The following is a 21478-nucleotide window of genomic DNA, read 5'->3' on the forward strand; positions in this document are numbered from 1 at the left end:
GCTGGGTGTGGAGACCAGCCAGCACACCATCAGGATGATTCTAAATGGCTCCTGAAAACAGTGACCCTGAGGTTACGAACTCCTGGTGTGTACTGTACCAGTCTCTTAAAGTACTGGGTTTCAAAGGACTATTTGCTGGAACCGACCATCTTTGTCCTTCCCTTGGAACAGGCCAGGGAAAGCCACAGGTTGTCTTTGTTACAAAGCAACATTATTCCAAGGCAGGAAGGCGAAATAGCCTCTGAAGCCCAAGGACCTGAGTGCAGATCCCAGCTCTGCCCCTTCCCAGCTGTGTGACTGTGCACAGCTGCCAACTCTCTCTGGGCCTCATTTTCCTTTCCTTATCAGTAAAGGATTAATAGAGTAACAACCACCAAGGATGATTGATAGATTAAATGAGCTAATACACGGTGCCAGCACAGGGTGAGCGTTCAACACAAGCTAGCTATAATTATTCTTGACACAGTGCCGTGGGGTTTGCCAGGCTGTGGTGCACAGTAGGCTTCAGATGGGAAACATGACTGGGCTTGAGGTATTGGTCAATCCTGGTCACCTTGCATTTATGCCACTCAAAAGAGTCAAATTGTATAATATTCAGAATATATCATGAACTCCTACGACTTAACAACAAAAAGACAACCTCATGAAAAAATGAGCGAAAGACTTCAATAGACATCTCTTCTAAGAAGATATACAAATGGCCAAGAAGCTCATGAAAAGATGCTCAACATTATTAGCGATTAGGGAAATTCAAATCAAAACTCAGTTAGATACAACTTTCTACCTAGTAGGATGGCTATACTTAAAAAAAGGTGGTGGGGGGGAATAAATGTGTTGGCAAAGATCTGAAGAAACTAGAAACCTTGTACATTGCTGGTAGGAATGTAAACTGATGTAGCTGCTGTGGAAGGCAGTTTGGTGATTCCGTAAAAAGTTAAACATAGAATTACCATATGACTTAGCAATTCTACTCCTAGGTATCTACTCAGAAGAATTAAAAATGGGAGCTTGAACAAAACATTGTACACCCATGTTCATAGCGGCATTATTCACAGTAGCCAGAAGGTGGAAACAATCCAAGTGTCTATTGACAGGTGAATGGATACACAAAATGTGGTTTATCATACAATGGAACACTATTCATCCATAAAAAGGAATGAAGTTCTGATACATGGCACGACATGATACTTGGAACTTGATGATACTATGCTACCTGAAAGAAGCCAGTCACAAAAGGGCAAATACTGTATGATTCTACTTACACAAAATGTCTATAATTGGCAACTTTGAAGAAACAGAAAGTAGATTAGAGGTTATTAGGGCCTGGGGGTGGAGAGAATGAAAAGTTACTGTTTAATGGGTACATTTGTTTGGGGTGATGAAAAAATTTTGGTAACGTAGTAGTGAAGATCGTCTGACATTGTGAATGTAACTAATGTCACTGACTAATACATTTTTATATGGTCAAAATGGCCAATTTTATGATATATATATATCCACAAAAAAAACTTTTAAAAAAGAAAAAATATATGATTTCTGTTATTTCATTAGAAAGAAGGAAAGAAAAAGCGAGTAGAGGGAAATAGCTAGAGAGAGAAGAATTTGACTGGGAAGTTTAGTCTATCCACTTGAGGGCTCAGCTTCTCAACAAACTACCTAATTTATCATTGACTCATTCATTCATTCAATATTTATTGACACCTATGTGCCAGGCACTAGAGCTGGGAAGCAACAAGAAATAAGATCTAAGCAATGGGCATGCTTACGTGTTAAGGGTGAGAAGAGAGATAGTAAACAGGTAGACAAACACATGAACAAAATCATTGCAAATTTTGATACAGGCTGAGAAGGAAATAAATCAGGTCATGTGATAGAGCATGCTTGGAAGGTGACTTCAGATAGGTGCTTCAGGAAGGCCCTTCTACAAAGGTGGCTGTTTACCTGAGACATATAAAAAACCATGAAGATAACTAGGGGAGAGCATGCCAGAGGGAGGGAACAGTAGGTGCAAAGGCCCTGAGGCAGGAAGGAACTTGGTGTGCTTGAGAAAAAGAAAGAAGGTTAGTGTGGTCAGTGTGGCAGGAGAGTCGCATCAGAGGGAAGCAGGCACCGTGTCAAGGAGGGCCTGTCGTAGGATGAGGATAGAAGTAGGGAGGCCAGTGAGGAGGCTGCTACAACAATCCAGGTGGACCATGATGGTGGCTAAGATTAGACCCTGGGCCTTCATCAGTCAGCTGTGGCCTGGGCACTGGAACCACATGGCATGAGCCTGGGGCTCCACTTTTCCTCAGAAAGAGCTGTAGACATGGAAGCCTTAACAGAGCTTCCTGTGCACAAATCCACCAGCAGTGAATGTAGATCATTTGTAGACACCCAGTCTCCACCTCTCCCCCGCCCCGCCACCTTATTCCGATAATAGCATTTCAATTTTGCTTTGGGAAGCCACCACTGGCCATAACTACATTGGTAACGGCCTTGTAGTTTCTGTCAATCAAGGCCCCTTACCCTCAGGAATGGGCATATGGCTCAAGCTGAGCCAACCAGACTCTTCTGTGGGAGTCTGAATACAGTGCAGATTATATAGAGACTGAAAAAAGTTAAAGCTAATTCCTTCAGTCTAAAATTTTAACTTTTTTTCCATTTTGATAAAGTTTACTGGGGTCAGTTTCTGTTGCCTGCAACCAAACTATGCTGCTAGAAACAAAGATTACTGCTATAGACAATTAGAATAACTCATGTTTTGTCAACAAATAAGTTATAGTTACACATCAAATCAGTTATAGTTTTCCAAACAGGAAAATGTACACACAAGCATATTATAAAACAGCGGTCTCCAAACTTTTTCACTCCTATATTCCATTAGCACAAAATCAGAGTATACACCCACAACGTACATAATAAATAATCACGATACTGATATTTTTATGGACCTTAAAAATATATACGCACACATACAAAGATAAAAATTATGGCCTAATATACCTTTCAAAAACATTAAAGTCTTGAAAGATAAAGGAAAATTGATGAACTGTTCCAAATTAACAGAGTTTAAAGAGACTCGACAACCAAATACAATCAAACTAGAAAAAACAAACAATAATAAAAAATAAAGACATTTATTTTTATTTAAATAAAGATTATAGACACAATTGGTAAAATATGAATAAGGTCTACAGATTAGATAATACTGTTGTATTCATGTTAACTTCTTTTTGGTAATTGTACTACAGTTTTTTAGAGAATGTTTTTATTCTTAGGAAATACTGCACTATGTAGAAGAGGCATCATGTCTACAACTTACTCTCAAACATTTCAGGAAAAATAGCATATATATACATAAATGCATGCTTATTTATACATAAATATACATAAACACATGTATTTATGTGTATATATATATATATATATATATATATATGGCTGCCATATGTGTGTATGTGTGTGTATATATATGAAGAGAGAAGGAACTAAAGTAAATGTGATAAATTGGAGAATCCAGTTGAAAGGGTCTCTAGGAGTTTTTAAACTATTTTTACAACTTTTCTGTAAGTCTAAAATTATTTCAAAATAAACACAAAAAGAATGGCCTAAATATAAAATAATATTTTATCTCCAACAACTAAAGAATAAAAAAGATAATCCCCACAAAAAATGAACAAAAGACTTGAACAGATACTTTCCAAAGGAAGACATACAAATAGCCAATAAGCAAATAAACGAGTACTCAACATTATTCATCATTATGAAAATTAAAACCACAGGATCAACAACACACCTGATAGAATGCCCAAAATCAAAATGGCTGACAAGCAAATCGTGAGATTGTGGAGCAACTCATACATCACTAGGAGCAGTGGAAAATATTTGGAAAATGGTTTGGCAGTTTCTAATAAATTTAAGTATGCACTTGCCAAACGACATGGCAATTCCACTTCTATGTGGATGCTTAGTTTTTCAATGTCTTCCTAATGGCAATAACTTCATTCTATCATTAGCCAATGTCTCAAGTCACAAGTACGCACAAAGTGGAGTTTTGTCACTGATGCTGATGGATTTAAATCCCTATTTCAATCAGTCTTGATAATATTCATTTGCTTCTAGTTTTTGTCAAATCTTACTAGATCATTATGTGGCTGATTCTTGATATAATATAAACTGTAAAATGCTGATGAACTAAAATTTTCTGGAAGCAGAGTTTTTATGTGGTCATCCTCCTGCGTCTTCCCTGTTTATGTCCAAATCATTCACTGCCATATCCCCAACACCTATTAGAATGAATACCTGACACATAGAAGTTACTGGTCGAATGAATATTTACAGTGTCACTCATGTTAAAACTCCTTCACAATCCAAGACTATGTATGCTCTTTTTGATTTTTACTTCCAGGCCAAGTACAGGAAGCTGTAACCGGCAGGGGCAGTAGACATCTAAGGAACTGAAAAGAACAAAGAATGTGGTGTTCACTTTGTTGGGCCGCTTGAGTCTGTGAGATACTCGTTTGCCCCCTAGTCGTGCAGGTGGGAATTCCTCCTGGCTCTTACCAGTTTGGCACCAGCTAGAAATCAAGATGAAATTATCTGCCCATAAATTGATAAATATAGTAATACATATTATTATAAATTCTGCCTACTTTAGATAAGTATAGTAATAATTTTTACATGTGATCTGAGTCCGGGAAATAGGGCTCTGAGGGCTACATTATTTGAGGGCTGGGATCATGCCAAATCCATCTCAACTACTCTCCTACACTGTATCCCGGACCACACCATGCAGAGGGCCTGGTACACTGTAGACCTATAGTGACTCTTTGTCTCTTGAATGAATGAGTCTAACTTGGCAGTAAAAATCAAGTTTGTGAAGGCTTTGAACAGAACCTTCTCTAGGCTCCAGGCTTACTCTAAGAGAATCTTAGATGATAACGGCCACCTGGGAGAGGCTGCCAAAAACTAAAGGAAAGAGACTACTGAGGGAAATACTTTCCTGAAGAACATTAAGGGAAATAGGAAGAGAACAGTTCGTTCATTTGACATTATTAGGTTGGTTGTTGTTGAAAAATAGCAAGTATGAGTGTGTAGAGAATACTGGCAATATATTTGCAAACTAAGAAAGGGATAGTGGGAACATTGTTGCCGGGAGTGCTCAGAAAAACAGGAAGGGATGGAGCACATTCATCTAGCCTCAGGCTGATGAGGGGAGGGGAGGTTGAGGTAGCCAGTAGTTAGTTCTAGCTTATCCTGCAGCATCAGCCTCACCTGGCAAAACTTTAGAACTGCAAATCCTCGGGCCACACACTAGACCTGCTGACCTGCTGGGTCAGGAACTCCGGGGGTAGTCTCCAGCATTTTGTGTTTTGTTTTGTTTTAGGAAGTCTTCCAGTTGACGCTGATGCACAGGGTCACTTAAGGACACGGGTGCCAAAGCCAGAGTGCTTGTGGTGTTCAAATCCTGACTCTCATTTTCTATCTGTTAAAAGGTAATCTCTCTGTGCTTCGATTTGCATAGCTGTGAAATGGGGCATAACAATAGAACCTAAGGCATAGATTACTGTGAGGGTTTATTCACGTAAAGTGCTTACAATAATAAACACCAAAAAGTTCACCGTTAATATTATTTCAATCTTGTCCTCTTGTCTCTGTGACTAAGTATATAACCTCATGGAAATTTCATATCAAGAGCCCAATCTGGAGGCACTCAGTGGATCTGAAGTCCAGGTCAGGGGCTCCCTTGCTCCTCCTGCCCAGGGTCTGGCAGCAGCTACAAGGACAATGCAAAGGCTAGTAAATACCCACAGTACACCTCTGCCCCCACTTCTGCCCTGGAGGGGAGAGAGGGAAAAGATCAGATGAGTGGGTGCATGGCATAGAAACAGGAAAAGGAGACCATAAAGTGAAAGCATTGGCCTCTTGGGAGGCTGCTTTCCCACCAAGTTATTTGTTGAAGAAAAGATACCCACGTGGATAGCTAAAAATAATCCTCCTGCTGCCACCAAGTCAAGAAAAATCAATCCAGATGATTGGGAAGGGGAGGGACAAAGAAGGCTCACATTTGCATTCAATTAACCTGGTTAACAAGTATGATTTATTTGTCCTGGCTTGATTCCTTACTATGAGGCCTTTGTGGCCTTTCAGGTGGAGGTTTAATTGATCATTAACTTTCCTGATTAAGAAAACCATGTAGAATTGTTAGCACAACCTGCCTTTTTAAAAGATGTATCTTATTAAAGATATACATCTATGGGATGCATGTAAGAGCCACTTGGGTGCAATAGAAAGTGGAGAGAGTTGAGATTCAAAACACCGGGGTCTTAAACCTCCTTCTTTCTTGTGAGATCAGGTTTAGTCTATCTCTTCAAGCCTCAGCTTCCCTATCCGTACAGAGCAGGAGCTGGACCTGCATCGTCAGCAGGCAGGTGAACACAGTATTAAATAATGTTGACTCAGAGGGAGACGCTTCTCACTACTTCTGCATTAGCTAGCAAGTCTCAGTGTGGTGATAGCCTGTCTTCAACACCTCTCTTATAATGGTCAATCTCTCTTTTCAGCGCCAACAGTATCCAGCATGAATAACTGATACTGTTTTGTTTCCACTGTATTTTTACAATTCCCTTGCAGATACAAGTGATACTGATTTTTCTATTTGCAGTTCAGGAGTGATATCAGGACTCCTTTAAAATTTGTTTGCTTAAGTTTAAAGAAAGCAACTCGGTTTGAAGAGAAATGTTAAGTAATAGTGTATAAGTAAATACTAAGTAACAGTAATGATTTAAATTTAGGAAACAGGCCGAAGCGCAAAGCCCGTTCCAATTCTGCCAGTCTCTGCGTCTGGTTTCCACATTTTCCAGATTGCCGTCGGCCTTTTCCTCCCTCCCGCCCATCAGAGGGGCCAAGAGGCGTGCCCCACGCACTAGTCCCGCCCCTAGCCTGGCGCACATTCCGTAACCCACGCCCCTAGCGGTCTCGAGCCCCGCCCTCGCCCCGCCCCTTCCGCGCAGGCCCGCCGCCTTGGCCGCGCCCCAGCGGGCTCCTCCTTCTCGGCCGCCGTTGCGCTGCGCTTCGCGGCAGCAAGATGGCGGCGCAACAGCAGGACCGTGAAGGCGGTGCGCAGCTGGCAGGCCGTGCGGCGGAGCCCGACCCACTCAGCCGCTTCACGTGTCCCGTGTGCTTAGAGGTGTACGAGAAGCCAGTGCGGGTGCTCTGTGGACACGTGTAAGCGACGAGCCGGGGCCTAGTCGGGGGGGCGATTGGGAAGGGAGGGGAGTGGAGCCGAGGGGCGAGGCTCCGGCAGGGAGGGTCTCGGGCAGGAGCGAGAGGACCGGCCTAGAGCGGTCTCTCCGACGGGGCCTTTCGGACTCCTGAAGGCTCGTGAAAGTTGGCACTCTCTGTTCCCCTGCTCACTCCCAAGTATTCCGCCATTCCAATGAGCGCCTACTGTGTTCCAGGCGGCCTGTCAACTCTTTCCCACGCGTAATAGTGGAGTCGCACCCTGCTGGGGGTTAAGGTCTAAAGTCCGCCCTCGAGAGCCACAGTTTCCCTCGAGTATTGCGTACATCGCCCGTATGCCAAAGTACGTATGGCGTCACGTATCTATCTCTGCCAAATAATTCAATGTGCACTGAAGCTGGAGAAACGCAGAACGAGGCTAAAAACAAAAGGGAAGTCTTGATACAGAACTGCCCAGTCTTCCCTTAACTGTGAAACAGGTGGGGAGTTGGCAGGTAGGGGTTGTTAGCATTCCTACTTACTTGGGTACAAGGTTTGTTTCATGCTGTTTGGAATGAAGCCTCCATGGCCTGCATATTGCTGATAGACGTTGCGAAGACTTGAGGAGGTATGTGTGAAAGTGTCAGTGCGGGTCCTGGGCTGGGGTAGGTGCTTTGAGGTTGGCAGAATTTGAATCTCAGCCTTGCTCTATCAGCCACACAGACACACCTGTAAGTTGAAAGAATTGTAGAAAACGTGACCACCTGCTTCTTGCCCCTGGGAGTTGGCATTTTCTCCAGGGCCTCCCTCAGTACGTATCAGGGGCATCAGTTTGGCATTGGCCATAGGACCCCTTTACTGATCAGTAGGCACAATAGGCACCTGCTGGACCTCATGGGCATCTTTATTTCTAAATCAAGCCTGCCAGGGAAGTGGATTGGTAGCCATTTTGCAGGTGAGAGTACTGAGGCTCACCATTGTCTGACTCTTCCCAAATGGACTGCCCGCATGTTTGCCAGCCCAGAGAACACTTGGCACCTGACAAGGGCTCCCCAGCCACACTGACTGCTTTTTGCTTCAAGCTCTTTCTAGCTCCTGGCTGTTCCTGTTTGCAATTCAGTTAGCCCAGAACTCTACCTGCCCCTTCTGCACCTCCCACTCCACTACCCCAGATCCTTTTCAAACTTCAAGGCCCAGTTTGTTACCTTCTTTATCACCATCCTCATTTAGAGTACCTCCACAGAGTATATGCTACACATAGCATATCTTATGTTCAACAGACTAAAATATTTGTATGCCCATTATGTGCCAGATTCTTGGGGCATAGTAAGAAACAAGGTAATTCTGCCCTCAGGGTTCACAATCTAGTGAATGATGATAAAGTACCAACAAATGTTCAGACTATTGTGAAATTCATTGTGTAATGGGAGAGTACTATGGGTATCAAACCTGTGCGTGGAGGTGGTAATGGGTAAATCAAGAGGCTTGACCCAGTTCAGTTTACCAACAAGAGCAGCAAAATTTGAGGTTTCCTTGAGCCAGATTAACCTTTCATGGGTCAGAGATCAAGGGGCAGTATTGGGATTCAAACCTTGGCTCTTTTCTGTACTCACCAGACTAGTTCCACGTGTTTATCAATTCAGTGTTGATTGAAGACAGATGGATGCACCTCGCCGAGGGCAGTACCTGTCTCAGCTCCAGCCAAGTGCTTTTTCCTCTGCCTAGTTGGTTTTTGCTAATCTTTGTGCTGGGGAACTCAAACATCACCGCAGCTCTGGCTGAGTGGGACATCAGCTTTTTATAAAACTTTATTTCAAGTCCCAATGACTGTATATTCTTCTTCAGTCTAATGGAATACAGCTGGAAAAGAGTAGGTGGCTGGGTACCCCAGAGAAGGGACTTTGTACATAACACTGTGACAGAAATGGTGGAGCATCTAGAAGGCTGAAATAGAAAAAGACCATAGTAGGAAGTGGAAACTGAAAGCAGGCTGTTTTGTTGGCCGTGACTCATGGCCCCAAAGGCCTTCCTTCCTGCCTTTCGGACACCCTGCCGCACTTGGTGTCTTCTCTGTGTGGAACTCTTTCCATCCAGATATGTGAGGGTCTTTCATAATTTTAGGTCTCAGCTTAAATATCACCTCCTTAAAGAAGCTTTCTGTAATCCACTCCAGCTGATCTCGTTGCTTTTTTTCCCTTCATATTCTTAATCACTGTCTGAAACTAACATTTGTGTCTTTCTCCACTCTGTAACATGAGCATTATGAGGACAGGGACTTAGTTCAGTTTATTACTATGCCCTCTGTGGTGAATCAGTAGACCCCCTCCCCTTCTCCCAGCCTGGTCTAGTTTCGGTTAGCAGCGTTAATATCTAGCTTAATCACAAAGAGGAAGAAAATTCGTAGACAGTATAAAATTGTCAAACGCACAGATTACATTCAGTTATATATCCTGAGTTCTTTCTGGCAGGTTTTGTTTTCCTGCTTTAAATCTACCATGTTGGGTATTTAGCTGGGATGTTTTCGTGCCACACGTTCCATTCTTTCTGTGTACTTCCTGCGTCACCACCTGCTTAGGCTTCAGGATAGAAACTTGGCCATCTTTGATTTTCCTTTTCTTCAAATTTAATAAGTTACCAGTCCTACCGATTTCACCTCTGAATCATTTCCTGAATTCATTCTCTATTGCCTCAGCTAAGCCGTCACAATCCCTTGCCTTTAGCCATCTCTTTGATTTCAGCTTGAAGTTTCCTCTGTCTTTGCTCACTTAAAAAAAATTAAAAACCAATTAACTCTATTATCTGTGATAACCTCAAGAGTTATTTTTCTAAAACTGGGATTTGGTCTACAGCCATGCTACCCTGAACAAGCCCAATCCCGTCTGATCTCGGAAGCTAAGCAGGGTCGGGCCTGGTTAATACTTGCATGGGAGACCACCTAGGAAGACCAGGTGCTGTAGGCGTAAAAAATAATAATAATAAAAATAAAAAAAATAAAACGGATTTGGTCTTACTGATACTTAGCTTTAAACATCTGAGTCCCTACTGCTGATGAGGAAGTGTCAGGCTTTTATTTCCTCAGATGCATCGTGAATTTTTAAGTTAGGGTTCTGGAATGTTCTCTTCCTCTGCCAGCTGAACTCTTAGTGCTCTTTTAGGTGCTGCCTCTGAAATCTCGCCCTGTCCTTGGATCACAACTAGTTGCTCTTGTCTTTGTATTCCCATAGTGCTTTGCATTCACCTCTGACGATAGCTCCTGTTTGTGGTGCATTTCATATGTGCTAGACGCTGTACTAAGGGTCTGTACGTATTTTATCCTCCCAGCGGTCCTAGAAGTGGGTTCTGCTTCTCCATTTCACAGAGGAAAAACCAGGGGTCAGGAAAGCCCACCAAGATCCCTCAGTGCTGGGGGCTAAGGTTCGAAAACAGCGCCATAACACCTTTCACCATGTGTCAAAGTAGTTTGCGTTTGTTTCTGTTGCTGGACCTGTGTTGTTTTTTGCAAGACCTGTTCCCCCTCACCACCCCCATTTTTTCTGGTGTAGGAAGACTCAGTATTTGAATCAGGGTTAGGGAGCAAGTTGTTTTTAATCCATTATTCATTGATGTCTTTTTAAAAGTTTATCCATTTTTGTTGTCTTGTCTCCACAAATGCATGACTCAGGTTCTCTGTATGTCTTGTTCTAGCTTTTGCTCTGCATGCCTGCAGGAATGTCTGAAGCCGAAGAAGCCTGTCTGTGGGGTGTGTCGTAGCCCTCTGGCACCTGGCGACCGAGCTGTGGAGCTCGAGCGGCAGATTGAGAGCACAGAGACTTCTTGCCATGGCTGCCGTAAAAATGTATGTGGAAGTAAAATGGAAGAGTCAGTCTTTCTGTGATGAGATGGGGTAAAACATAGAGCTGTTGCCATGTTGTTCCTGAGGTTAGAGCATGACTGGGTGACTAATAGCACGTGTGCATGCTAGTTATCCGTGGCAATGGCTGTGCTGTTTCATTTTGGTAACCTTATTGGGTTTGTTTTTTTTAAAGGATTGGCTTAGTATATTACATATTTTAGCTCTGAAAGCCTTAGAAATCAGTTCCATTTTTTCTTATAAAAGACCCATTTTTCCAAAGCACCGTATACGATTAGAACATAATGACAGAGTATTTCTTATTTTTTTAATATAAAATGAAGTCAGTGACTCAAGTTATCTGCTGCAGTGAGTATGAGAGGAAGTTTTAAAATCTGTATCATTACAGATATAAAATTTAATCAATTTTTTAGCATTTGATGGAGGAATCATGATATAAAGGTCAGTATGAAATCATTTGAATATAATAGCAATATCTAACATTTGAAATGCATCAGTGCTCTTTTGTATAATCATATTATGAGTCAGGTATATTTAACATCTGTTATAACTGCAAAAACTATTGCTTTGTTTTTCAAGAGATACACAGGTTTATTGGTTTTTAAATCATGATTTCGTTAATTTCAGACAAAAATAAATAACATAAGCTTGTTCCTCACTCCAGAGATTATCTCTTTAAAGTGGTTCAATTTAGAAGGCTGTAAAACATTTTCCACTCTTTAACAAACACCGATGTAGGACTTTTACTAAATAGGATCATACTATAAAATATATTTTTACTTCTTTTCACTTTTGAAAAATTTTTTCCCTTATTGGACAGCCTTATATGTCAGTTTCATTAACACTTCAGTGTGGCTAGCCAAAGAATAGATACACTTTACCATTTCCTTCCTTTCAGCGTGATTTAGCAGGAGTGGTGCACTGTGGATAGTTCTGAATGGGGCTCTTTCCCATCCCTTTTAATTGGGAGCTCATTGGTTGGCAGGTTGAAGTCAAGTTCTTTAGCTGGAGGTTAATACAGAAGTCGCATGGTAAGCAGGAGCTCAAATGTTGTGGCTTTTTTTTTCTTCTTGCAGTTTCCTTTAACTTAGAAGAAACTCAAGATACTGAAATAAAATTTCATGTTATCTCCTCCTCCATGCACACATGATGGGTATTTTTATATATTTTTTTTCCTGGATGCTTTTGATTTTCTCCATTTTAGGGATTCGTGATTGTGTTGCATTATACCTCCAAAAATGTTTATCTTCCCTTTACCGCCCTCTTTCTACATTCCTTACGTTTCCTTTTTCTTTTTTTTAAACACCTGTCATGAAGCACTCTTCTTTGGGATTTCTTTTTTCTCTCTTCTATATTGCAAAGACTAGATTTTATAGAAGAAATTGAATTCAGATTTGGGGTTTTTTTAAGATCATTTATCACAGTCTGGCAATCGTACTTTATCCCTTGTACTTGAATGATCACTTTTGTCTGCTGCATATAATGGGATGTGGTTCTTGGCTTGCTGTAAGGAGATGGGTTTAAATGCTAGCGTGGAAAACTAAAAACTTCCCTGGGTTTGGAGTGTGTCTCAGCAGAGAGCATATTGTGAGTAAAGCAGACCTCTAGGAGAGTTAGTTTAGAGTGGAAGCAGCTGTCCTGATTTGGTCAAGTAAAACAGCCGTGGTATTAACAGAAACCATGCAACAAACGGTCAGGCATCCAGTCCCGGCCCCGTAGCCAGGAGTCTGGTGAGATTGTTTGCCGGGGTGGTAGAGGTCTAGCTTTCATCTTGCCTTTGCTTTGGTACTGTTTTGGGCCTGGTACAAGGTCCTGACTAACTCATGGCCTCTGATTCTTCTGGTCCAAGTTCTTCCTATCCAAGATCCGGGCCCATGTAGCTACCTGTTCCAAATACCAGAATTATATCATGGAAGGTGTGAAGGCCACCACCAAGGATGCGTCCCTGCAGCCGAGGTAAGTGACTCGATGACTCCCCTAGGTGGAGGTCATCTTTTGCTACAGAGACACTGGGCACTTTGCATGTTTAAAGATTTAGTTGTAAGAGTTTTGGAAAGTGGAGATGTCATTGTTAAGCCAGCTAAAGCTGATGTATTTTGTATGGGAGGTGGGGTGGAGAAGGACTATCTGATGTTCACTTTAAATATTAGCTATGCTTTTATGTCATCTTCCAAACACGACCTGATTCTGAAGTGGCCGTCACAGCCCTCAGTGAACGCTGCTCCTTTGTGGAGGGTACAGTGGTCAGAGTTGCATGGAAATGCACTGACAGGTTTTTTTTTTCCTTTCGTCTTCCAGGAATGTCCCCAACCGTTACACCTTTCCTTGCCCTTACTGTCCCGAGAAGAACTTTGATCAAGAAGGACTTGTGGAACACTGCAAGATATCCCATAGCACGGATACTAAATCTGTGGTAAGAGGAACTTTTTTAAAAATTACTTTTTATGGGAAAAAAGTCAAACTTACAGAAAAATTACAGGAATAGTACAGTGAACTCCTTATGTACCCTTCACCTAGGTCACAGATTAATAACATTTTACCGTATTTGCTTAACCCTACTCTCTACGTACACTTTTTTGCTGACTGTTCAAGAATAAGTTACAGATATCGTGTCCCTTTGCCCCTAAATACTTCAGCATATATTTTCTGAGAACAGTAACATTTTCTTACAGAATCACTTTTGTGTGTGTGTGTAATTGTCACACTCGAGAACTGTAACATCGATATATTCTAATATCTAATGTGGAGTTCATGTTTAAATTTTTAAAGTTGTAGTGTTTTTTATAACAGTCTTCCGCTGCCCCCAAATCCTGGATCGGTGTGCTAGATTTAGCTGTCATGTCTCTCTAGTCTCTGCCTTTGTCTTTCCTGGCCTTTTCATTTTTAAAGAGGACAGGCAGATGGTATTGTAACGTGTCCTTCATTGGGCTCATCTGCTTCTCCATGATGAGACTCAGGACTGCTCCCTAAGTGATGTGTCCTCCAGGTGCCACATTAGGGGCCATGCCACGTCTGGGTCCCATTGTTGGTAATGCTAACTTGGACCCCTTGGTGTCTCTCAAGTTTCTTCTTGGTAAAGCTGCCATTTTCCTTTTGACAGTAGCTCCCTAATAGTTGAGAAAGAGAATTTAAAATGAAATTGTCAGGAAAGTGCTTATCGGGGCTTAGACATTTAAATATCATAGACTAACATGGAGTTTCTTCTGAAAAAAGTTTGAATTCGGTCCATCTCAGCAGTGTGACCCTTCTCTCTTGATGTGATTGACAGACTAGGTCTTGATACCGCTGCCCGTGTAGTTTCAGTTTTCCCGTTTATCTCAGGCCGTTCCCGATGAACTGTGTGCCTGGTTTACGTGCAGTCTTCAGCTCCAGGTGTAGAAGGTGGTGCACGAACTAGAATTCACATGAGCCTTTGCTGATAGGATCGAGCCTTAAGAGCCTTCTTTATTTCTCTGTTGTAAATGTTAAGAAGCAGCTGGTCTTTTCAAGAATGTCTTACGTCTTCTCTTGACTTTATTGAACTCCTCGCCAAGTCCAGATTCTGGTCAGTCCATCCGCTGTTCACACTGGCGTCCCTGGACTCTTCACATTGTGCTGCAACAGATCCCACAAGTGAACCCCAGCCCCGCGGTTTGTCCAAACTCCCCAAACCAGGGAGCTAGGCCGGTATGGCTAATCGTGCGCCCCGCTTTCACGCAGGCCCGTGTTGCCACTAGACACACACACTTTCTAGTGGCGATCCTGAGCATTCCGCATTAAGTTCCTGCCATGACTGTCCCCATCCTTGCCACAGATAACCCTGAATCCTGTTTTTAAGTTCAAAGTATCAGGTGTATGTTCCTTTTTCTCTCGTCCTTCCTCTGTCTCAGGTGCGCTCTGATCTACTTGTGAGGTGACAGACTGGCAGCCTGTGGGATATGTCTGGCCCATACACATTTAAATTTCCCTAATCTTTAGAAATCGGAAGGTTTCTTAGACTTAATACTCTACATTTGAGAAAGTAGAAGTCTCTGGCAAGAGTCAGCTGGCTTTGAGTAACTGTTGCCCCTCTGGAGAGGTGAGGCTTCTACCCATCCTGCTTTGCTCGTTTGCCTGGCCAGCATGGTTCCTGTGAACAGCTGAGTTTGCAACCCTTGTTCCTTGTTCTAATCATTCCGTCTTGTGTTGAGGAAAAGGCTCCTTTCCAAGTCTCACCCTTCCCTACCTGCGTCCTCAGATCCAGGCGAAGGACCAAGACGGGGGCCTGGCACAGAGAAAGACTCCCTGCTCCTGCGGCTTCCTCATCGTGCTCTTACCTTCAGCTTCTCTCTCTACCTGCTCCTTAAACACTTGTTTTCCTTCAAATGTACCCAAGCCTTCCCCGTCTAAGTGGTAGGAGGAATATTTGATCCAGCCCTTTCTCTAGATTGTATTTAGTTTCTCTTTTCCCTCCAGCTTGTGGGTTTTTAGCTGCTGCTGTCTCTTCCACACCTCTCCTTTACTCCCTCTAGAGTCCGGTTTCCACCCCTCTAACGTCACATTCTCTGTGTTCCCAGCTGGTTCTCGGGTCCTTGTTTTCTGTCACTTCTTTGCAATTTAAAAAATTTGTTCCTTTTTATGTTGTCGATTCATTGTGTAAAAAGTAAACTGTAGAAAGTTTCTCTCCAACCCCTTCTCCTAGTCTTTGTTTCCCTTCTATACCATCAGTTTCCAGTATTTCTTTATGTTCTTGATATTTATTCTGTGTTTGTATATGGAAAATGTGTTGTATTACCACTTTCCATTTCAGTATAATAGTAATAAACCCAATAAGAAGTAAAACATCATACCATGGTGGCCTGCCGGCCCTTCAGGAGATCAGTCAAAAGAATTGATTATTGCTCAAAAGTAAACAGTCTCATCATTTGGTACTAATATCCCTCTCGCTGACATTGATATCTTTGCTGCATGGAGGCTGTGGGAGTCTCCACAGGCAGACGTCAACCTGGAACGGCAGCGCACCTGCTGCCTTTCTTTTCCTGAGATTCCAAAAGAGCTGCACAGTACGGATTCTTTGGCTGCACTAGGCAAGATAGAACACTCCAGAGCCAAGCTTTCGGCTTCTTCAGGATGTGTTAATTACAGTTCTTAACAACTAATTGCCAATTGAAAGAGCACATGTGCACGGGCGCAGTGACCCGCGCACCACTCACCTGCCCTCACTTCCGATTTTCCATTTTTAAGTTAGCCAAAGAAACACAACTCTAATTATGAAAACCAAAGCGAATGCTAAGTAAAATGGTAGAGATGCTCTCATTTATTCCTGCCACCATCTCCCCTGAACTCGTTTTTAAAAGTGAATAAGTGAAGAAACCAGTGTGCCAGCACGTTAAGTGGATCGCCCGTGTGGTCGAGCTCATTACTGCCAGCACCAGTACCAGAACCTGGAGTCCTGGCTCCTGAACCAGCTTTTTCCTCAGCATCGGAAAATGCCTCTGTTGAGCGCTCACTGGCGTCAGAGTGGTCTGCAGAGGCGGAAAAGCAGAATCACGTGATCAGAGACATTTCCAGCTTTTGAATGTCCTTAAGAGATTCGTGGACTAGCCCTTTTTTGTTCCTCTTTTTATACAAATGACAGCATGTTAGATGAGGTGTAACTTACGTTTTTGGCATCTGTTCCATATCAGTACATGTAGACTGGTTTATTTTTTAATGAGCTTCACAGTTTTCTATCATTTGTCTGTACCATGATTTAACTATTGATGAACATCAAGGTCAGTTCCAGACAATATCAGGAAACTTGATTAAGGATGGAATATTCTACTAAAGAATTGATTGATGGATGGGAGTATGGTATTGTATTTATAAAGGGAAATGCCTGTTTTGAGAACTGTACTGAAATAATTCAGGGCAAAACGTATCTTATTTTAAAATGCTTCTTCCCTTTTGCTGAAATAAGTGTTCCAAACTTACTCTAGGTGTTGAGAATAAGGGGTGGTTCAAACTATTACCTACTTTTCTGTAGGTTTGAACTTTTTTTATAATAAATTTTAAAAGGCTGCCATAAGTTTTAACATATCTTGCCTATGTTTTTGTATATCTATAAAAGTCTTTAATGTGGATTGATTTGGTTGAAGGTTAAGTGCACTCAAAATTTTGATCAATATTGTTGCACTACTCTGGTTTCTGGTACTGCAACCTAATTTCTCCCTTTTTACCCTCCTTGGGCTTCTTCACATGCCTCTGATCATCTCGTCTCTGTCAAAGCCTCTCTTCCTTCAGCCCTGGGCCCTCTGTTCTCTCTCTGCCCCTGCAGAATTCCTTAGGCGTCAGTATTTCAACCCTTCCCCTAGGAAGCCACCACCTCCTCTGTAGTCTGGAACCTGCTCCAACTCTAGCTGTCCAGTTTCAGCCACCTGCCCAGCTCTCCGCTCTAGGAGTCTTCTACCATTTCAGATTCCTCTCTTGCCTACCCGCTTTGTTACCATATCTTCCTTGTAAATAGTGGGGTTCCATCTCCAAGCTGGAGCACCTAGGCCTGCTTCTTCCCCCGCCCCAGCTTCTCCCTGCCCATCTCTGAATCTTTCATTCTGACCACACTGATTGGCTGCCTGTTTGCCTATAATGCTGCCTCTTGGCCTTTTCTCTTTCCCCTCTTCTGGAACACTGTTTCATGTTCTCTTTGTCTTTCCAAATACCTCCCAGTCTTCAGGGCCCAAACCAACCTCTGCGTGCAGGCTTCTCAGCCTGCGCTCCCTCGTCTGAGCATTTACTTTGTAAAAATGGCACTTAAGGCTGTTTTACTTCCTTGGGACATTGCTCTTCTGTCATTTCTTTGTTGTTGTTTTTTTTGTGCCGGGTTGGAAGGCGGTAGTCTCGGCCCCCACTGGGCTTACACGTTGTTCTGACCACAGTAGGGGATAATAAAAGGGTGGCGTCGCGGCTGAAGCCTTTACCTACCTCCATGTGTCATTTGACTCAAGTAGGAGATGTGAATGTGCACATGGAGGCGTGACCAGGCCCGGGACTGGTGTGTCGGGAAAGCTGTCTTGGAAGAAAGGAGGCCCGACACAGGGCACAGAGGGCTGATGTCAGCTCAGACTCCAGATGCCTAAGACCGTGCTTCTCTGTTGAAAGGTTTGTCCCATATGTGCCTCGATGCCTTGGGGAGACCCCAACTACCGCAGCGCCAACTTCATGGAGCACGTGCAGCGCCGGCACCAGTTTTCGTACGACACTTTCGTGGTGAGTCCGAAGCCCAGGTTCTGGCCCTTCCCTTGGACAGCACAGCCACCTCCCTTCTTGTACCTGCGGAACCGCAGGCCCCACTGTTGAGTTTTGTCATCGATGTGATGAGTTCCCTGGAACGGCAGCTGTGCCGTCTGTACTCACGAGCCAGGAAGTGGCCAGAGCTTTCGTTGCATGGTGTTCACGAAGATGAGCTGGTCAGTCGTCTAGACTGAGGCATAGTGACAACTTGCTCCTTTTTGTTTGTTTTTCAAAATTTTTGCCCACTTTGTTTTTACATACGTAGTTTTTATCTATTATAGAGTCCGATTTGAGATTCTTAAGCTCAGATACCCACAGGCACCAGGCACGTAATGGAAATGGCCTTCGGAAGGGTGTGCAGGCTGGACAGTGTATGGCCCATTATGCTGCCATCAGCTCCAGCCGACTGTTGCCATGTGGACGTCGAGGCACAGTGTTGCCAGTGTCCTCTGCCTACCCCGACCCCAAGAAGCTGGAGATACGGAATTGCCTGTGAAGTTTTACTTATTTTTTTAAAGTACTTCAGGTCAAACAAAACACATCCACTGGCTAAATATGGGCATTGGGTTTGTTACCCTGTCCCTAGAGCTGGTTTTGGAGGGACACACTGTGTCGTGGCATTGTAGTGTTGAGTTAATTTGGCCAGCTGCTGGAATAGACCTTTTATTTACATGTCAGTGTCAAATGAGCATTTTAGAGAAGTATTCAGTCTTAATGGCTGTATTTCAAGACCTGAACTTTCCTAAGTTGTCATAAAAATGATTCATGGTCTAATCGAGTGTCTGAATCTCAGACTTGAAAATAACTGTCCTTTTTGTTAATGCTGTAAAAACTAATATAACACCCAAGTAGAAAGCTGTCTCATTGACTTAGGCTAGTTTCACTACAGCGTGCTCCATGCTTTGAGCACTTGGTCTGTGCCAGGTCCATCCGGATGCTCTCTAACCTTCACAGCCCCTGTCCGCATGCGCCGTCATTATTTTCGTCATCAGGATGAGGCAGCAGAGGCTCAGAGAGATCCAGCAGTTTGCCCAGAGTTAACGCAGCTAGCATCGCCCACCGTGGGGCGGGGTCTGGCCCCTGCCGCCCTCCCCAGAGCCCGTCGCTCCACTGTCCCGCTCCTCCTCCTAAAAGTGAGTCTGCAGCTGCAAACTGTTGCTGAGGCTGTGTCTGTGTTTTGCCCTTAGGATTATGATGTCGATGAAGAGGACATGATGAATCAGGTGTTGCAACGCTCCATCATCGATCAGTGAGCAGAGTGTCTGCTGTCCGTCTCATGTTCCTGAGCTTCCATTTCATATTACATGTGAAACATGTGACTCGTACACCTGAAATGTACAGCAGACGAAGTGAGCTTTGTTATTAGAACAGGGTCCCTTCTGACAGGGAAACAGGTCCCCAGATCAGAGCCGTCCTTTCCTCTGGGCTCTTCCCCACCGTTAACCATGTTAGTCACATATCTGGTCTTGCCTCAGCTACTACCTGGAGCTTCTGCCTCCTCTCCAGGAAGAGAAGCCAGCTTCTCCGCCTGTCCTTGTTTCACACTTGGTCCTCCCATCCAGCGCTGATCTCTCAGGTCCTCCGAGCCAGCCAGGACCTTTTCTGGGTTATGAAAAGCACAAATGAGACAAGTGTCTCTTCTCCTTGTCCCTGGGGTGTGTGAGCTCTGGCAGTTGCGCATCCCATCGGTGGCGGAGCTTCTGTGCGGTGCAGGGTCCTGTTAGTCCTTGGCAGCAGCTATGGGAAGCTGGAGTCACCTCCCAGGACACCTTTTCAGAGTCCTGTTGGGGTGCGTGTTCTGGGTTCAGCGTTTTGATTCGTAACATTTCCTGCTGTTCTTGCACACCCTTAGAGTGAACTGGTTCAGTCTTAAATGCCTGCATGGTGCCTTTTTAGGATAAGATGTATCCATATGTTTTTAGTGGAAATAAGTGTTTCTAGGTTAGAAAAGTTAAACTCACTTTCTCCATAAATGGGAAAGAGTGTCAGCTGAGAGGGAGTGGGGGGCATAACTTTTGGCTTCTGATTTTCAAACTAATGAGGTATTTTCAAATGACTGAGTCATATTTAACTCCCTGGGAGACTGCTTACACTCTTGTCCTTAAGGCACAAAAAAGAGTCCTCGAATGAATGAGAAGAGGATTGGGGGTTCCAGTGGATACCCGTTCTTTTACTTTGTTTTGTAACTTAGGTCAAACTGAGCTTTGCTTTTCTATCAGAGTTTGTAGGAAGTCTAGTATCACAGCCTGCTGTCTGTCCAGACAAGGCACTGTTTGAAAGGCTCTACACGTCCCTTGTGAGCTGCTCTTAGTGGAAACTGCCTACTGGAAACTTGCTTGGTAGCAGCTCGAGAAGCTTGGTGTTCACCATGTTCACCATACTAATAAACACAAGGCTCAGAGGAGCTGGCAGTCCAGCACATGGGAGCAACCTCTGACCGGCCGAAGGGCATCTGGGCTTGGGTTTGCTTTTTCATGTCAGGCCTCTCCAGTCAAATATGGAAATTTTTTTTTGGTGGTGGTGGAGATTGCAAGTGACAGGGCTTCGGGCCTCTCCCCACCTGCCAGTAAGAACTGCGGATGCCTAGCAGCCAGCAGAGATGGGGCCCTTTGGGGGCAAATGATTTTTTTCTAATGTGTTGTTGCTTGGGAGGGCCCAGATGTTAGGGTGAACTTCTTCATAGTAATTTTTGGAAAAAGTTGACTCAGACCTCCCTGGATTGAGATCATCTCGGTCTAAGTTTAAAGGGAAATGGAACAAAACTTTCATTTGAGGGAACGACGAGCACGTGTCTGTCTCACTGGTGGTACCAAGAAACTGATTTCCTTGTATTAAGTGCACTTCATGTATTTCTAATAAGATGACTTTCCAGAAAGTGAAATTTGTTATGTTCTGGCTTTTAAAAGGCAAAATATAAATAAATTTCATAATTTATCCAACTAGTGAGCCACAATGCCTGTTTTTGTTAACCACCATTTCCTGAAGTCTAGGCATCTAGAAGATTGTTGCTCCTTCTGACGGCGGGTGGTTTAGTGTGCCACAGTTGAGTCCCATCTGGCTCTTACCTCCGCTCTGTGACGCCTCCCCAGCTGAGTTTCCCCAGGCCTGTCCTCTGCAAAGTGAACCCGATCCCCACTTCTCACAGTTGGGTGATCTGGTGACGTGGGACGTGACCATGCTCCGTGAAGCAAGGCTTCAGAC

The 21478-nt window shown here is 43.6% G+C and overlaps 1 protein-coding gene, 1 long non-coding RNA gene and 1 pseudogene across 4 annotated transcripts; 2 read left to right on the top strand and 1 right to left on the bottom strand.

Moving 5' to 3' along the window:
- Positions 1 to 3413: 3413 nt before the first annotated feature.
- Positions 3414 to 9829, bottom strand: LOC120603793 (uncharacterized). Of its 3 annotated transcripts, none has more exons than XR_005653131.1 (3): positions 8814 to 9829; positions 7743 to 7929; positions 3414 to 4436 (listed from the first exon to the last, which is right to left on the bottom strand). It is a non-coding gene; the product is annotated as an uncharacterized LOC120603793 (long non-coding RNA). The 3 variants fall into 3 exon arrangements; XR_005653129.1 differs by lacking the exon at positions 3414 to 4436 and adding an exon at positions 4448 to 5755; XR_005653128.1 differs by lacking the exon at positions 3414 to 4436 and adding an exon at positions 5772 to 5816.
- RNF114 (ring finger protein 114) lies at positions 7028 to 21216 on the top strand. Its single transcript, XM_039864579.1, has 6 exons — positions 7028 to 7206; positions 10885 to 11035; positions 12900 to 13006; positions 13349 to 13463; positions 18146 to 18253; positions 19465 to 21216. The coding sequence occupies exons 1-6, from the start codon at positions 7067 to 7069 to the stop codon at positions 19528 to 19530; spliced, it is 687 nt and encodes a 228-aa protein (XP_039720513.1). The 5' UTR covers positions 7028 to 7066; the 3' UTR covers positions 19531 to 21216.
- On the top strand, positions 10042 to 10160 carry LOC120604015 (uncharacterized; annotated as a pseudogene).
- Positions 21217 to 21478: the final 262 nt, after the last annotated feature.

This window comes from Pteropus medius, unplaced genomic scaffold (assembly GCF_902729225.1).
Source record: "Pteropus medius unplaced genomic scaffold, Ma_sr-lr_union100, whole genome shotgun sequence".
In the NCBI taxonomy this organism is placed as follows: domain Eukaryota; kingdom Metazoa; phylum Chordata; class Mammalia; order Chiroptera; family Pteropodidae; genus Pteropus; species Pteropus medius.